This window comes from Thermobia domestica, chromosome 16 (assembly GCF_964235325.1).
Source record: "Thermobia domestica chromosome 16, izTheDome1.hap1.1, whole genome shotgun sequence".
Taxonomy (NCBI): Eukaryota; Metazoa; Arthropoda; class Insecta; order Zygentoma; family Lepismatidae; genus Thermobia; species Thermobia domestica.
Genome location: NC_137469.1, coordinates 66,147,202 through 66,166,340, shown reverse-complemented (window position 1 = coordinate 66,166,340; position 19,139 = coordinate 66,147,202). Strand labels below are relative to the sequence as shown.

General features: G+C 36.0%; 2 protein-coding genes across 2 annotated transcripts; both read left to right on the top strand.

Annotated features, from left to right (window-relative positions):
* The first annotated feature begins 7,484 nt into the window (after positions 1-7,484).
* LOC145672490 (uncharacterized) lies at positions 7,485-10,592 on the top strand. The gene has a single exon (XM_081741652.1). It carries the CDS (start codon positions 7,485-7,487, stop codon positions 10,590-10,592), a length of 3,108 nt encoding a protein of 1,035 aa, XP_081597778.1.
* Positions 10,593-10,994: 402 nt separating this feature from the next.
* On the top strand, positions 10,995-12,128 carry LOC145672489 (uncharacterized). Its single transcript, XM_081741651.1, has 2 exons — positions 10,995-11,147; positions 11,352-12,128. The coding sequence occupies exons 1-2, from the start codon at positions 10,995-10,997 to the stop codon at positions 12,126-12,128; spliced, it is 930 nt and encodes a 309-aa protein (XP_081597777.1).
* Positions 12,129-19,139: the final 7,011 nt, after the last annotated feature.

The following is a 19,139-nucleotide window of genomic DNA, read 5'->3' as shown; positions in this document are numbered from 1 at the left end:
GGTTGCGGATCGAGGAGAAGGCCTCTAGATATAGAGGTTAGCTGCGAATATACTGAATAAGCAGTCGCGGACAGACGACTAGGAGTGGTCCTCCAGCTTGGGGGTTTGGGTAAGGCTAACACCCTCATCCTGTAAAAAAAAGGTACTTGTTCAGAAACATTCACAAAAGCCTCGGACAAGGACTGATAACTTGGCACGACATCAGCAAAAGAAAATGGACATGAGATTTGGAACATGGAATATTAGAAGTATTTATAGGGCAGGCGCGTTAAAATCTGTAACGAGTGAGTTAGAGAAATACAGGATGGACTTAGTAGGAGTTCAGGAAGTTAGGTGGGAAGGAAATGGATCTGAGAATTCCGGAAATTTTACGTTCTTTTACGGGGAAGGAAATAAAAATCACCAGTTAGGAACAGGGTTTTTCGTTCACAAACGAATATTACCAGCAATTAAACGGGTTGAATTTGTTACTGACAGACTTTCTTTTATTACTCTTAAGGGACGGTGGTGTGATATTATTGTTTTAAATGTACATGCTCCAACTGAAGATAAGGGTGACGATATAAAAGATAGTTTTTACGAAGAAGTGGAACGGATATTTGACCAACTCCCGCGATACCATATGAAGATTCTATTAGGGGATTTCAATGCGAAGGTAGGACGAGAGGATATTTTCAAACCGATTATAGGGAACGAAAGTTTGCATAAGGAAAGTAATGACAACGGTGTTAGACTCGTGAACTTTGCAACATCCAAAAACATAATCGTGAAGAGTACAAAATTCCCACATCGCGACGTTCATAAATACACTTGGACATCACCAGACGGAAAAACACATAATCAAATTGATCACGTTTTAGTAGATAGAAGAAGACAATCTAGCATAATTGACGTCCGGTCGTTTAGAGGGGCTGATTGTGACACTGATCACTACCTGGTAGCAGCGATAATACGGGAGAGATTATCGTTGAATAAAGGTAATACTCAATGTCCGAAAACGGAGAGATTTAATTTAAAGAAATTAGAAGAGAGCCAGGTAAGAGAGGAATACCAGATTGAAGTTTCGAATAGATTCTCGGTTTTAGAAGACTCGGAGTGCACTAGTGTTGAGGATACTTGGATTGAAATTAGAGATAGCATTAAAAGTTCAGCAATAGAAAAACTGGGATACGCGGAAATACGTAGGAACAAACCATGGTTCGACCAAGAATGCATTAAACTAGTAGAGAAGAGAAAACAGGCAAAATTACGGTGGCTACAAAATCCGAATGAAATAACTACACAAAATTTCGCAGATATCAGGCGGGAAACTTCCAAAACTTTTACAACAAAGAAACGGGATTTTTTGAAAGCTAAAATTAAGGAACTTGAAGATAATAGTAAAAATAAAAATATTCGGGACATGTATAAGGGGATCAGGGAATTTAAGAAAGGCTATCAACCTCGTGCTTATATATTAAAGAAATCTGACGGAACAGTTCTCACTGATACGGATAGCCTCTTAAATAGATGGAAAGATTTCTTTGACGATTTGCTGAACACGCAGCCAAAAACTAATGTGCGTGGAGAAAAGGAGATACACACCGCAGAACCATATATTCCAGAACCCAATCGAATAGAAGTGGAAGCCGCTATAAAGAAATTAAAGAAACACAAATCTCCGGGTGTAGATGAAATTCCGGCTGAGTTAATTTTAGCTGGAGGCGAAAAATTGTGGAACAAGATACACAAACTCATTCTCCTTATCTGGAACAAGGAAGAATTGCCACAAGAGTGGAAAGAGTCAATCATTGTTCCAATTCACAAGAAAGGCGACAAAACTGACTGTAATAATTATCGAGGCATTTCTCTTCTGTCAACATCCTATAAAATCCTTTCAAATATTCTGTTAGCAAGATTGACCCCATACGCAGATGAAATTATTGGAGATTATCAGTGCGGATTTAGACGAAATCGATCAACTATCGACCAAATATTTACCATTCACCAAATACTCGAAAAGAAGTGGGAATACAATACCCCGGTACATCAACTATTTATTGATTTTAGAAAGGCTTACGACTCGGTTAGGAGAGAAACATTATACAACGTTCTTACAGAGCTTGGAATACCGAGAAAGCTAATTAGATTAATTAAGATATGTTTAAGTGAATCTCAAAGTAAAGTCCGGGTAGGAAAATTTTTGTCCACGAGCTTCCACGTCGAAAATGGCCTGAAACAAGGAGATGCGTTGTCGCCATTATTATTTAACTTTGTGCTGGAATACGCCATAAGGAAAATCAAAGATAGCAACCAGGGCCTAGAGTTGAACGGCATTCACCAGGTTATGGCATATGCTGATGATGTAAATTTAATAGGGGATGATAGGAGAACAGTAGAAATAAATGCAGAGATATTATTAAACGCTTGCAGGGACATGGGTTTAGAAGTAAATGCAGAGAAAACTAAATACATGGAAGTGCGTCGGGACCGTAATACGGCAAATTGTGGAGGCGTTAAAATATTAAATAATACTTTTGATAAAGTGGATACTTTCAAATATTTAGGATCAATATTAACAGACGAAAATCATATTCACGAAGAAATTAAATGTCGACTAAAAGCAGGGAATTCGTGTTACTATTCGGTTCAAAATCTCTTGTCGTCGCGAATTCTGTCGAGGAATTTGAAGCTTAAAATATATAAAACGATAATCATGCCTGTTGTTCTGTATGGTTGCGAAACATGGTCGCTTACTCTGAGGGAAGAACATAGACTGAAAGTATTTGAGAACAGGATCCTGAGAAGAATATTCGGACCTAAGAGGAACGAGAATGGGGAATGGCGGAAGCTTCATAACGAGGAACTACATAGTTTATACGGTTTACCCAACATTGTTAGGGTCGTCAAGTCTAGGAGGCTTAGGTGGGCAGGTCATGTAGCTAGAATGGAAGAAAGTAGAAACGCTTTCAAAGTCTTGATTGGTAGACCCATAGGAAAACGACCATTAGGAAGACCTAGGCGCAGATGGGAGGATAATATTAAGATGGATCTCGCAGAGATAGGAATACAAAGTAGAAACTGGATCCAATTAGCTAAGGATAGAAGTCAGTGGAGAGCTTTTGTGAACGCGGCACTGAACCTCCGGGTTCCATAGGCCATAGAGTTAGTTTAGTTTAGTTAGTTATTCCGTGAAATCCTCATTCTTAAGTCAAATATTAAAAAAAAAATGTTAATTGATATATAAATGATACAAAATACTTACCGTTGTCTAGAACGTAGAATGATGAAGCCAAGGATTTGATATTATTATTAATATGCATAAGTAAGGATGAGAATAAGATTAATTGATGATACAGTACGATCCTTGTGGTACTACAAATTTTCAACATTTTCTTAGTCCCAGCTGATCGTGAGATATAAGTGCAGAATTACAAGTTTTCTCCAACGTTCTGACTGAGACACACAGTCAATGAACCTAGGCTTCTGTCTCCGCATCCCCTCCTGCCTTGGCTTGATGGATCTTTTCTTCAGTCAATATGAGGCCAGCCTTAATCTGAAATTTGTTTGGAAGAGAAAAGCTTGTTTGTTCTCGGCGCTAGAGCACAAGGCAAGCTTTCCTTGTTTCAAAAGCCAGAAGTGGCGGCTCTTAAGGAGAGTCATATTGGTAAAAAATTACAATTTTATCGCTACAGTGTAAAGAAAGAAAATTTACTCAATGAATTAATTGTTGTATACAAAAATTATATTAGTTAAATGTTTTTTCCCTAGTTTGTAACGATACAATTTTACTTTTAACGTAGGTTATTTCCCTCAAGAGTCGCCACCTCATGTAACCTCAATTTGTTGTTATCCATATCTACTGGCTTTAAACATTTGTGGCTACTTTTCAGGAGTATCCTTTTTTTCATAATCAAGGTAGAAACATACTGAAGTTAGATCCATGGAGGACGAACCGTTGTAATTCGATGTGTTTGCCGTCACCTCTAGATAAGGATTGACGGATATACCTGCTTAGAAAACACTTAACACTTGTCAATATTGAATTTAGGCATCCTGAGGAAAGGAAAAGCTAATACACTTTCATATAAGAGTTTGTATCAGTTGGAAAGATACTAGTACTATTCTTTTTATTTTATTTTATTTTATTTATTTGATCAATTTCAAGTGCTTCCTGAGGGAATAAGTTTAAAGTGGTTGGTTAAGTTGTCCCATTCTACTTTTTCCTGTAAAATATTTACATACATATGTTGAACTCTAATAAAAGAAGGATAGTTTATTTATTTGGTAAGTGATCTTTGTAACGATAACAACGATACTCTGTATAAATATGTAAATGTTGCTATGGACAATGGTCCGGTACGGAAGATATTTTGTTTTATAGCCAGACCTGTACAGTTATGTTGTTACGTTTTGCGGCCAGACAGATTTCTAGGCAGTTAAGATATAATACGCAAGGACGCCATTCTGAGTGGATGTATGTTCAATTTAAAAATATAAGGTAAATGTTGAAAAATCGGAAAATACGTAACCTTAAATTTATCTTATTTTGTGTGTTATCATTGAACATTCGTTGAGTGAATTACGTCTGAAGTAGTTCAATAATCATATCTTGACGAACTTAGGGCAAATTTGTAACTAACTGTCCAAAATTAGATGAAATTAGAACAAATGTTACATCTTCCTTTCGTGATTTGACGTATTAAAATTGGACGGTGATATGCAGAAGAGAATCAACTCATAAAAGATTGGGAAATTAATTTAGAAAAGTACGAAATAAATACATAAAAATAATACATACAACTAGTTAGTTATTGAAAGACGTGAACAATCAATATTCAAAATTATCTGCTAAAAAAAAAAAAAAAAAACCTAGAAATTGAATGACTTTTGAAATTTTAATCGCTCATCTCTTGTTTTAACGAGCTAAAAGGGGGCAATAGTCCGTAAATTCCGACGCTAAGTCTGCAGTGGCTATAATGTTTCTCAATTACTTTACAAAAGAAGAAAGGAAAAATACTGCGTTGTAATTTTTAGCAAGCACACACTATCTTATCTGACACTGTTAAATACCTGATACACGTATGTGCTATTATACGGTAAATTCAATGTTTTTAGCTTAAAATCAGGACTGTCGAATTGAGTCGGCTGTTCCTGACTGTCGAATTGAATCCGTTGCTTCCAAAGTCCAGTAAATCGTGGTAAATAAAATCAAAGGAATGAGTGCTTTTCAAATTTCTCAAATCCAGATTTATATGCGTTGGTTTGTTTCAGCACGAAACTGTATAATTTTATATTATTGTGTTAATATTTTAAAATATTTTTTCATGCTACTTTTTTTTTTTTTTTTTAATCCACGTTATTCTATTTGCTTCTTACTGTGGAGTTTACACACTTTGATGCAAGATAGGAGGATAGATTAAGATAGCCAATTTATAGCCTCTGCCAGAGCTGTTTTTGGAGCTCGAGTGAATCAGCAAGTAGTGTTTCCTGAGCCAAATCTCTAAGATGAACTCCTACTGTCGAGATCGGATTGCTTTCTACAGTGTGTGTTTGTCGTGTGTCAGCGTCCATGTGTGCTTGTAAATATATGTATGTAAGCGTGTGTGTGTTTTGCACGATCTTTTTCTTTTATGTGATGTCTGTTTGTGTGTGTGTGTGTGTTTTGCACATCCTTTTCTTTTATGTGGTGTCTGTTTGTGTGTGTGTGTGTGTGTGTGTTTTATCTGTCTTTTCTACCGGGTTTTCCTCTGATGATCCAAAATCTGGCATTAGTCCATCCTATCCACTCCCTTTCTTTTAATCTCTCCCTAAAAAGACTTACTATGTTAATCATAATTAGAAGGTCTAAGATATTCTATTCTACTTCATATACCCTTATTATTCAATAGATTCTTATCATTCAATAACATTAATAACGCAAAAGATGTAAATAAATTTAAATACAATAAAACCGAAGTTGGTCATTCATGTTCCATACGAAATGTCAAATTTACATAACTAGGAGTTCATGGAATATGATTATATATGCTCGTGCCTGTACCTAGTGCCTTCCCGTTCTGCCCACAGGCCCTCCAGCACTTTGTAGAAAATATTTTAATGATCTTATCTTTAGGCAAAACAGTAATTCCCGTTCTGCCTACTTCCCGTTCTGCCTAATCTTTCGAGACGGGGAATTCTGTGCAGTGAGGGATCTTTTCTAGGGAATTTTTCTTTAGTAATTCTAATAGATTCTGTAAGAAGAATAACTATTTCTTCAAGTTTCATCATATATTTTAGATGTTATTCTACTTGTTCTTCTCGGAAAAATGACTTGTTATTAGCAGCGTTATTCACATCTACTTTAGTAAAGATGTAATTTTTTAATACTTACAGAGAAATGGAAAATTAATTGATTTAGCTACAAGAAAGTCATTTGACATTGTAACTGAAACGAACATAAAATAAACTTATTTCAGTCTAATTTCAAGTCATTTCACTACAAAATTTTATTCAGTTTTCCAGTAATTCATCTCCACCTTCCTAAGGTTCGCAGTACGTAAAAGGTGCTACAGTTCACATCCTCAAGATATGTTTGGTCATATATTAATACAAGACAATACAAGAAGATGCATAATTCGGTCTGTTTTCTTTTTTTGTCTTCTACATCACAGCTCTTTTTCTGGCATCACCTCTATAGATGATCAGGTGCTTTGTCCTCTATACATGATTCTGTACTACACGCAATATGTTGTACTTATATTGTAAAAAAAAAAGAAAAGAAAAGAAAAAAAGTGGCCGCCATGGCTCAGGGGTAGAGTGTTCACCTCTGGTGCATGGGGTCCATGGTTCGATCCCAGCTCGAGCCAGGTGAGCTTTGTGGCGGACAAACACCGTGTGCGTTGGTTTTCTCGGTGCTCTACCGTTTCCTCCCACTCTCCACTATTTCTTTCATTTCTCATCACCGTCTCCTTTAGTCTCCATTACCGTAGGACGTAAAACTTAAAAATTTCATTTCATTTCATTTATACTGTCTGTAGAGACTTTTATTGTGAGTTTGTATCATTGTCATTATATTTGCATAACGTTTCTCTTTTGTTTTTAAAAAACAGTATGTGTGTGTGTGTGTGAGTGTCAGCAAGTTGAGCACCAAGAGATCCATACAAGACGGTCCTCCGGAATTCGTACAAAAAGACAATATAACAGTAAGTTGTAAGTGTTAGCAGTTGTTGTGTAGTTAGTGCAAATAAACATGTATTCATTTATCACAATTAAGTTGTTTTGTGAACATTTATTCATTAAAAGACATTGGTCCTCCGGGCCGGATCCCAGTGAACTAGCGTTTGATATAAACTGTGAATGTGTATGTGAACAATTGTTACATTGCTATTTGTTTAGTGCTGTTCATGTGCGCAGTGACATTTATTAATTCTTCTGGAAACTATGTGAATAGACATAAGTGGAAACACGTTCATCAGTGTGGATTTGTGTTTATTAGTTAGTGTGGACTTACAATATTTTTCAAGATGGAGGACTCAGACAGAAGCAAGTTAGTGAAACAACGTGGTGTGTGCAAAAGTCAGCTGACAAGAATTCAAAACTACGTAAGTAATATTAATTCAACAACTACAATTAGTCAGGTGAAAGTACGTAAGACTGCAATGATTGAGTTGTATAAAAAGTTCGATGAAGTGCAATCAAAGTTAGAAATAAATTACGAACAAGTAGAGGACGATGCATATAGAGAGGAGTTCGAAACCAGTTACTATGATGTATTAGCGCAACTAGAGGATTTTATTATTCAGCGTAGTCAGGAATCTCATTCAAACAATTCTTCGAAAAATGAGAATCAGGTGTCAAATGATCAATTAAAATTACCTCGTGTTGAATTGCCATCATTTGAAGGACGATACGAAAATTGGCTTTCATTTTCAGACAATTTTAAAGTTATGATTCATAATAACGATAACGTGTCAGTGTTGCAAAAGTTCCATTACCTTAGGAGTGCATTGAGAGGGGAGGCGTATGATTTAATAGCGAATCTGCAAGTTACAGAAGCTAATTATAAAATTGCATGGCAATTATTGAAAGACAGGTATGAAAATAAGCGTTTGATTGCAGCTACTCATGTCCGTAATTTGTTACATATTAAATGTATCACAAAGGAAACTACATCAGAATTAAGAGAATTTATTAATACAGCTACTAGTAACTTGAATGCATTACGAGCTTTAGATTTGCAGACACCACTAGAAGATGTTTTGTTAGTTCAACATTTCGTTTCTCAATTAGACAGTAACACTAGGCGTGCGTGGGAGTTACAAATCACAGATCATTCTTTCCCTCCCTTATCAGAGTTCTTTGCTTTCTTGGAACGTAGGTGTCAAGCATTTGAAACTATAAAAAATACACCATCGCAGAAAGCAGTGTCAAGGTCAAGGGGCGATAAAAATAGACAGAGTGCTGAACCAAAACAAAAAGAAAAAACAACCAAATCATACGTGACAACATCTCAGTCTTTCTGTAACTTTTGTAAACAAAACCTAATACATCAGTTGTTTAAATGTCCTGCATTTTTAAACGCTGAAGCAAAAGAAAGACAAGACTATGTTCGAGATAATTTATTGTGTTTCAACTGTCTCAAAAAAGAATGTAAAGTAAAGACGTGCAGATCAGGTGGCTGTAAACGTTGTTCCAAAAAGCATAATACCTTGCTGCATTATGATGTAATGTCAAAAGCAGATGAGAAAACCAGTGTTGCTAATTCACAATCAAGAAATTTTTCGAGTCATTCTAATACGAATAGGGAAAATATGACACAAGGTTCTTATTGCATTTTCAAGGGAAAACCAAATGTTACTGTTATGTTATCTACTGCTATAGTAAATGTACGAGATGCAAATGGTAAATTACATCCATGTAGAGTATTATTAGATTCTGCCAGTCAAAGTAATTTTGTAACTGAAGATTTAGTTCAAAGGTTGCGTCTACCTAAAAATAAACACCGAGTTCCAATTCAAGGTATTAATAGTGTGATTAGTGAAACAAAGCATTGTGTAGATCTACATATAGAATCAAGAATTAGTGAATTTGCAATTGATGTAAACTGTTTAGTTTTGCTCAAAATAACAGATAACATTCCAAGTAGGCCAATAGATCATGCTGATTGGAACTTGCCGACAGACATAGTGTATGCAGATCCTAACTTTCACCAACCAGATACTATTGACATTTTGTTAGGCGCGGAAGTGTTTTTGGACATTTTGCGATCGCATAAACTAACTAGACCAGGGAATTATCCAGTAGTACAAGAGACTGAATTTGGGTACATTTTGGCGGGTAAAGTTCCTACAACAAGAGATTCTAGTATACCACAAGTGTCATTTTTTGTGCAAGAAAGTAACCTTGATAGACAGTTACAGACATTTGGGGAGCTCGAAACTATACATTCAACAGTCATGACTCAAGAAGAAAGGCAATGTGAACGACACTTTGAGGAAAACACTACCAGAGATAGCAGTGGTCGATTCGTTGTACGTCTGCCAATTAAGCCAAATCATAAACCATTAGGAGAATCATATAATTTAGCTCTTCGTAGATTTTACCAGCTAGAAAGACGGTTGAAGCAGTGTCCAGAAATTAACGAGCAGTACTATAACTTTATGAGGGAATATGAAGAATTAGATCATATGAAACCAGTGAAAGAAAAACGTGAAGATAGTGCTATGAAATGTTATCTGCCACATCACGCAGTATTGAAACCATCCAGTTCCACAACAAAGCTAAGAGTGGTTTTCGACGCTTCTGCAAAGACTTCAACGGGGGTTTTATTAAACGACATACTTATGACAGGACCAACAATCCAGCAAGATTTACATTCAATTGTCACGAGATTTCGAACCTTTCCTATTGCTTTTACGGCGGATATTCAGTCAATGTATCGAATAATTAAAGTTCGTGAAGATGACATTGGACTTCAAAGAATTCTGTGGAGATATTCATCAGTGGAACCAGTCAAGATTTATGAGTTGCAGCGGGTCACATATGGTGAAGCATCATCACCATATTTGGCGACGGCATGTCTTCGAAAGTTAGCGGAAGAAGCAAGAAGTAAATATCCTCAAGCAGCGACAGTATTGGAACGTGATTTTTATATGGATGATGTAAGCTCAGGATGCCATAACGTTGAACAGGCGTTAAAGCTTCAGAAAGAACTTATTCAATTATTGCAAAGCGGTGGGTTTACTTTAAGAAAATGGTGTTCGAACGAGTCAGCATTGTTGGAAGCAGTGCCCGAAGAACATAGGGAAATACACTTACCGTTTGAGTTTGAGTCCGAGTCAGGTGTTTCAACATTGGGTTTATCGTGGAATTCTGCATCAGATAAGCTTCTCATCACCAAGTCAGTTAAAGAATGTCTCACGACCAACATACCAACCAAACGTCAAGTGACTTCGACCATAGCAAAAATATTTGATCTTTTAGGACTTATAAGCCCTGTAGTTACTCCGTTCAAGATTTTCTTGCAACAAATGTGGATCCATAAGATCAATTGGGATGACCAAATACCATCAGAGCTCTATCAGCAATGGTTAGACATGTGTCATCATCTTCCAAGTGTTAACAAAATATAAATTGATAGATGTGTAGTATTGAAGAATTATGTTCATGTCGAGATACATGGGTTTGCTGACAGCAGTCAACTTGCGTACGGGTGTTGCATATATGTTAAAACTGTGGACATTTCAGGCAAAATTACTGTTAAACTTTTGGGTTCTAAATCGAGAATAGCTCCCATTAAAAAGGTAACTTTACCAAGACTTGAACTTTGTGCGGCAGTACTTTTGAGCAGGTTGTATCGGAAAATAATTCCGATATTAAACATTTCAGTGAATAGTACTTACTTCTGGACCGATTCAAAAATAGTGCTTGCATGGATATCATCTCCAGCTGCTAGATGGAAGGAGTTCGTGGCAAACAGGGTTGCAGAGATACAGGAGATCACATCAGTCAACCAGTGGCATCATGTGTCGTCAATGGACAATCCAGCCGACATTATTACACGGGGAATGGATCCGAAACAGTTGAAGGAAACAGATATTTGGTGGCATGGACCCGCATGGCTTGAATCATCTGCATGGCCCGAACAATCAGAAGTGGTAGACGAAGATGTTCCAGAAGAAAGGAAAGTAACGAGCATATCTTTAGTCAGTTATGAAGGTGACATAAGCTTTCTGGAAAAATTTTCATCATTGTGGAAACTATTGCGAGTTATTTGTTTCTGTCGTTGTTTTATTTACAATTGTAAAAATCACAACGAGAAGAAAGTAGGAACTATTTCCACTACTGAAATTAGTGATACTTTACAACAATACATTAAGCTAATCCAGCAGGTTAGTTATTCGCAAGAATTCAAGGACTTAGCTTCATCAGGCCAAGTTTCATCCCAAAGTGAACTTAAATCTTTGTATCCATTTATAGATAATGAACAGTTGCTACGAGTGGGAGGACGGCTAAAAAACTCCGACTTACCGTATGATAGCCGACATCAGATCATCTTACCACCTAAAGAGCATCTCACCAAATTGATAATTAAAGCGGAACATAGAAGATTGTTACATGCTGGACCACAGTTATTGATTTCATCATTGAGGCAAAAATATTGGATCCCACGAGCTAAACAAGTCGTTCGATCTATCATTCATCAGTGTCTAGTTTGTTTTAAATTGAAAGCGTCAGCCTCAGAACAACTCATGGGTCAATTACCATCAGCACGAGTACAGCCAGCTCGAGCTTTTATTCACGTAGGGGTGGATTTCGCCGGTCCCCTAATGATTAAGCAAGGAACTAGATCTCGTAAAGTGACAAAGGCGTATGTTGCAATATTCGTGTGCTTAGCAACCAAACCGATTCATATGGAGTTAGTGAGTGATTTGAGTAGCCAAGCATTTTTAGCAGCTCTTCGAAGATTTGTATCCAGAAGAGGCAAATTTTCGAACATCTATAGTGACAACGAAACCAATTTCATTGGAGCTCAGCGAGAACTTAAGGAGCTTCAACAACTACTCAGTTCACAACAATTTCAAAACTCAATTCAAGATGTTGCAGTGCAAGAAGGATTTACATGGCATTTCATTCCACCCAGAGCAAGTCATTTTGCAGGCATTTAGAAAAGTGCAGTGAAGTCATTTAAGTTTCATTTAAGAAGGATAGTAGGTTGCACGATTTTGACACTTGAAGAACTCAACACAGTTGTAACACAAATAGAAGCCTGTTTGAATTCAAGACCAATCACCGTTCTATCCAATGATCCCGATGATCCTTCATTTTTGTCGCCAGGACATTTCCTTATTGGTGAGCCTTTGATGAGCATTCCTGAACCAGATCTAGTGGACATTCCGACCAACCGATTATCAAGATGGAATCACCTTCAGAAGATGAAGCAGCATTTTTGGAAAAGATGGTCTCAGGATTATCTACATGAACTACAGCAGAGAAGAAAATGGACAACAAAACAAACTAATATTTCTATTGGAGATGTGGTTCTAATCAAAGAAGACAATACTCCTCCATTGTCATGGAAATTAGGTGTCATTCAACAAGTGTTTCCGGTAAAAGATGGACTAGTGAGAGTAGTGAGTGTAAAGTGTAAGACAGGGACTGTTAAAAGACCGATTACTAAAATTGTACCTTTACCAAAAAATGATCATGTGGATTGTGTGTAAGTTGATTGACTTGGTTCAATCAAGAGAGGGGAGAATGTAGAGACTTTTATTGTGAGTTTGTATCATTGTCATTATATTTGCATAACGTTTCTCTTTTGTTTTTAAAAAACAGTATGTGTGTGTGTGTGTGAGAGTGTCAGCAAGTTGAGCACCAAGAGATCCATACAAGACGGTCCTCCGGAATTCGTACAAAAAAGACAATATAACAGTAAGTTGTAAGTGTTAGCAGATGTTGTGTAGTTAGTGCAAATAAACATGTATTCATTTATCACAATTAAGTTGTTTTGTGAACATTTATTCATTAAAAGACACTGTCAATGTAAATACTAACAAAAATACCACATATCGTCAAAGATCTCATCATCACTGTTCAAAATGTAAACAGTATGCAACGCAACCACATCTACATAAGCCACCAAGCCTATTACACGTGGTTCCAGCCTTCCTAATAATCGTGATATGATGGAGACAAAAGCTTTTTTTAAAGGCCGCCTTATGCATTCTCTTGAATTGTGTGTTTAATAGTTGGCCAAATATGTCTTGAGGATGTGAACTGTGGCATTTTTTAGCACTGCAAGCCTTAGCATGCTTGAAGTAAACTACTGGAAACCCAAATAAAATTTTGTTTTGAAATGACTTGATATTAGATCGAAGTAAGCTTTTTTTTTTTTTATGTTCGTTTCAGATACAATGTCTAACGGCTTTCTTGCAACTCAGTCAATCAATTTTCCATGTATGTTGAAACTTGTAGAGATAGTTGTTGTTCTTACAGAAGCTTTTAAAATTACTAAAGAAATATTCCCTACAAAAATTCCTCCCTGCACAGAATTCCCCGTCTCGAAAGATTAGGCAGAACGGGAAGTAGGCAGAACAGGAATTACCGTTCTGCCTAAAGATAAGATCATTAAAAATATTTTCTACAAAGTGCTGGAGGGCCTGTAGGCAGAACGGGAATTAGGCACAACAGGAATGAATCATGTACCTAGTACTTAAACGGCTAAATTGAATTAACCAAATGGGTGAAGTAAAAATTTACAGGGATTGTCAAATTCACAAATTCTATCGTACGTAGAGGAAGGTCAACGTGGCTCAGTGGTAGAGTATTCACTTCCCTTGCCAGGGATCTCTGGTTCGATCTCAGATCATATGAATCTGTAGTAGACACATTTTTGTAGTGTAATATCCCAGGATAATGCACCGAAGCTATAGGAAACAGTGATGATGAAATAGCTGATACTGCTAGAAAAAGGAACGTGTTAGGTGTTTCTCCACCATAAATCCCATCTGGAGAGAGCTGAGATCGAACCAGGGACTTCACGCACTAGAGGTGAAGTCTCTATTACTGAGCCACCGTGATCCCTGGACAACACACTGTTCGTATGTTTTCTCGGTGTTCTCCCGTTTCCTCCCACATTCTCGTTCTATCAATTCCTTTCATAATCATTCGTTTTCAATAATCATCTGTTTTCCTTAGCCTTCAGGGCATAAATGTGGGGCGTAAAACTGGAAGATTCCTTTCGTTTTTCTATCGTACTTAGGTATTACACGAATAAGTAAGATCGAAGTAAATGAGAAAATATATTCAGTATAATTTACACGGGAAAATATAATAGATAGTTGAGAAAGGGAACTGGTACTTGGAAAGAATATGCCAAAAGCTCATTTGAAATTGTTCTCCTGTTTAAAAAGAAAAAGAAAATGTGACTGGGTAGTTCTTCCCTGAACCCTTTTTGTGAATAAGTATCATCATCATCATAGGCATTATGTCATTGTTGGCATGTCACTTGCTGCAACAGAGAAGCTTTGATGCTCCATGATCTTCCCCTAACCTGTTCGTCTTCACATATGATTTTTCTGTTTTGATATCGTCCTTCAATTGTAGTCTTCTTCGCCTCATCCTTCTCTTTCCTGCCACCATACACTCTGGCACATCCTCATAATAGTTTCTTTTTATCCAATGTCCCAACCAGTTTTTTTTTTTTACCTCTTCTTGATACAGTAATATATAAAATTGTTCTTTTCTCTCCCACCATTTCTAAGACCCTCTCATTCGTCTCCCGTTTTACCCAGCTAATTCTCTGTATATTCTTCTTCACACTCACATTTTGAAAGCTTCCAATCGTTTTTCATCATTTTTGCATAATGTCCATGTTTCTGCCCCATACAATATAATACTCCACATAAAGTATTTTATGAGTCTTTTTCTCAACTCTTTATTCAAAGGCCTACAAAATAGTAATTTCCTCCTTATAAAGGCTTCTTTTGCCATTCCTATCCTTGCTTTTATTTCACACTTGCACTTCATGTCATCACTAATAATACTACGTATCTAAAACCAGCCACCTGTTCTATTTTCTCCCCTCCTACTTCTATATTTGACATTGACTGCTTCGTTCCAGTCACCATGGCTTAGGACACACATTTGTTGTTAACGAGTATCATACGAATAAGATCAAAACATTAATGATGGGGGAGGAATGTTATTTGGACAGGAAATATACACGAGACGGGTAGAGTTCTAATTAGGATCTTTTGGGTAGGGAGCTATAGGTAGATAGATGAGAAGGGTAGGGAAAAAAATTATAAGTGTTTCTTAAGTATGTGAATAAGATATCCTGACTGAAATAACATTTTATACAATTGTGAACCTGGGTGCAGTAGTGGTCTAACCCAGTGCTATTCAACCGGGGGTACGCCAAGATGTTTCTGGTGGTAATTCTAAAATAAGTACATTTCCAATATTTATTGAATGATCATAGTTGAAGAAAATTTTGAAATTTCCCATAGTAATTTTTTCGTATATGCAGTGTATCCTCCTGTAAATAGAATTTTGATTGGCACACTGATGGTCCTTTTCTTGGGTCTCTATTTGTCCCCCTCTTAATCAACAAAACATGTGTATTAAGATCATTTCGATTTAATTTCTTTTAAACAGCGTCAGGGGTACACAATTGGATGACGAACTCTGTGTACGCGAGAAAAAAAGGATGAATACCACTGGTCTAACCAACAATACGTGCATAAATTAGGAAAACAGGCTCAAAATTTTCCATTCTTTTCTGAAAATTATTTTACAGAGCTTTAGCACAATGGAACTCTCAACTTATATGCTGTACTTTAGATTTGTACTAGAAGTTGTTATTTATTTAGCAATTTGGTTTTTGTATATGTTGTGGATTTAGGTTGATTAGACTACTGTTGCGCTCAGATCCACAATTACTACCTACTGTATTCTTAAAAAGCTGATATGACAATTTGACTATATAGTAGATAGCAAATGTTACACTGAATCAGCGTTTCCCAACCTTTTTCAACTTATGGCACACTACGTTTGTTACTTGGAGTCTCGCGGCACACTTATAGATATTATTTGTAAATATAAAACACAGTGATATTTTTCTGTGATTATTGATCTCCTTCTCACAGAGAAGAAAGCTGGATCACTGTTTTTTTTTTTCATGGTAAATCATTATGCTTATTTTTCATTCTAATTTAAAAATAGAAAACAATTGCAATGAAATATTGGACTCAAGTTTTTAAAAATACGCTTTCTTTTTAAAAACTGTATCCAATTTTTTACTAAGAAGGAAGATCACTAAATAAACGAACAAATAAATCTCTTTTACTTTTAAAACACAGATGTAGGTAATTTGTCGAAAGGATTGAATGATATTTTAAATTTTCAAGTTGCAACAATAATGAAGCAATAATGGTCATAACAATGACAACAAATACTTTTTTCAACATTAGAAATGTACAGAACAGTAACATAGTATGAAACTTAAAATTGAAGATTCATAGTAGAGGTTCATAGTAATGTGAAATACAAATATACATTTTTCCCTACGTTTTACAATTTGATTGCTATAAAATTAATAAATTTTGTTTCGATTCCTCGCGGCACACCAGTGTGCCGCGGCACGCCGGTTGGGAAACGCTGCACTAAATGATGGAAAAGTGTATCCAAATTGTCAATTCAATACAAAATTATTGACAAAAGAAATTGTATGAATATAGGAACGCCAAATGTTGGAAATACGAATATCTACGTTTGCTTGTTTCCTTAGCACTGTCTCTTTTGTTTACTATCAACTACATGTGCTTAGTTATTAAAGAATATTTAAATAATATTAAAAACAATTAGAAATCAATGAATGTGGTTTTATGTGTGATTCAGAATTTTTTATAGAAACTAAAAGTGACTTGTCAAGATTGAACTAACTTTGATACACTGATGATAGATACAGAAAGTCAGAGATCATTGCACAACTTATCAGAATTAAATTATAATTAACCCGTTTGTCAACAACACAGCTACTGACAGACTTAGATAATCTGACAATGGCTTTGATAATAGCTTTAATTTCGTTAGTGTTCATGAAGAGATGAAGCTTTTTCTATTACAGTATTACAACCAATCATCTTGCTGTTTGTCCTTCTGAACAATGTCGCAATCAATGGAACGTCCTACGCCTTCCAAGTGGCAAAAGAATATTGACAATTCCAAGGTCAACTGCACCCAAGACAAGACAAAATGCCAAACGGTCATCACCATGTAATTCCTATTTTCCTCTTTCTGCTGGACTTTTTAGAGGGTGTATGTATGCATGTGGGTGTGCTAGTCAAATTATAATTTTCATCCTTAAAAAAAGAAAGAAAAGGAAAAAAGTCGATTGCAAATATGCACTTTTGGCGTATCGCCAGGAAACCCACTTACTTATCAGCACACGGCTTGTTTTTGAAGCAGGCTTCAACTTGTTTTCTTTCCTCCATATACAAAGCTTGGGTAATCTAGGTGTATGAACATACGTGATACGTGTAAGGCAATTCGCACATGTTCCTTCTAAGAAACTCGTAGTTGGAATTATAATTTTCTTCTTTGGAACAGCAGTTTTAAACTAGGCTGCTAACGCAGTAGCTTATTATTACCTTCTTCTTCTTCTTTTAATAAAATAAATGTGTTGCCATCCATAGTAAGATTAGTAGGAGGTCCCTTAGTAATCTAACGATTGGCCAGGTTCCTAGGGAGTTGAGAACAGAGTACTTTTTTTTTCGTACGATTTCGATACAATCTCGCTAATATTTTGCCAGCGGTTAAGAAAGTTACTTAATTACATTTAGAAGAAACATTGCGTTGTGCTCGTAATTTTAAACTATCTAGTTAATATTCCATTGATATAATGTCTTGATGTCTGGACATTTCTGACCTAGACAAATATTTTTTTTTTTCAAATTAATTATTTTTCCAATTGTAATTAATTAAATGTTTTGTGTAGATTACTTAAGAGTTGTAAACTTTTACGGAGTCCTCAATCCAGAAATGTATTCCTTTAATTCATATATAGTTCAAGGATACTTTTTTCTGTTAATATCAAGAGAAAGTTTCTTCTTGAAGTTCTTGTAATTCAAGAGTTTCCCAATTGCCTCACGACGCTGAGCCAACACCTGTAACTCTCCACTTCCACTGGGAATCAAACTAGGGACCACACACAAAAAATACGTGATTTTGCTTATTAATAAAAAAAACCGAGAGTGTAGTGACAGTACTCGTTTATTTTTTGCTTGCAATTGAATTATTTTCATGAAACAGAAAAGGTGGAGAAACTAGTTTCGCATTGCTCTTGTCACATTATCAAAACCTGTTTAATTGAACTTAAGCTCTCGACAAGACTTGATAAAGTTTATCCTGTATGTTTGTTCACGGATTAACTTTGTGATTAGATTTGGATACTGATGTTGAGTATCAATACAGACTGTTGTGTTTACAGACTGTTGAGAACTACGGAGATAGTATTCTTTTGGTCGTACAACTGAGATCGTTGTCTCCTCGTCCAAAGATTTTGGTCGTTGAACTAGTTCAAGGTCTCTTGTCTTCTGGCTTTCATAAGATGAAGTTGGCCTTGTTCAATGAGGCCACAATACATACTCTGTTGCTGGTTAGCTCAACAATACACCCGAGGTAATGAGTGCTAATTGGTATGAGTTACCCATGTCTCCTGAACTTACATAGGCACATACACACGCGGCACATACATACATACATAAAGAACTAAGTATGAAAACGAAAGTTCTGGAGATATAGACGTCCATATGGTTGATTCCAAAGGGGAGACGATTTTTGTTGGTACTCTATTTAATAGAACTAGTACTATGGAATAGAGTACCTACAAAATTCCCCTCCCTCTTCATCTCTAGGATAAACTAAAATAATACTACATTATGGCGTAGAATCAGCCGTATTTTACAGATTTTTTAGCTCGAGAAATATATAAATTTTAAAGATGTGAATGTAAAATTATTACAACTCAGAAAATTGAGAATTATTATAAAATACGTTCATACAATAAAACTACTTGCTATAACATACAGATATATGATGATACATGAGATACAAATGAAACAGAAATGTAAAGATGTACAATGAAATTGGTTTTAGATTTTTCGTGTTGTAAAATT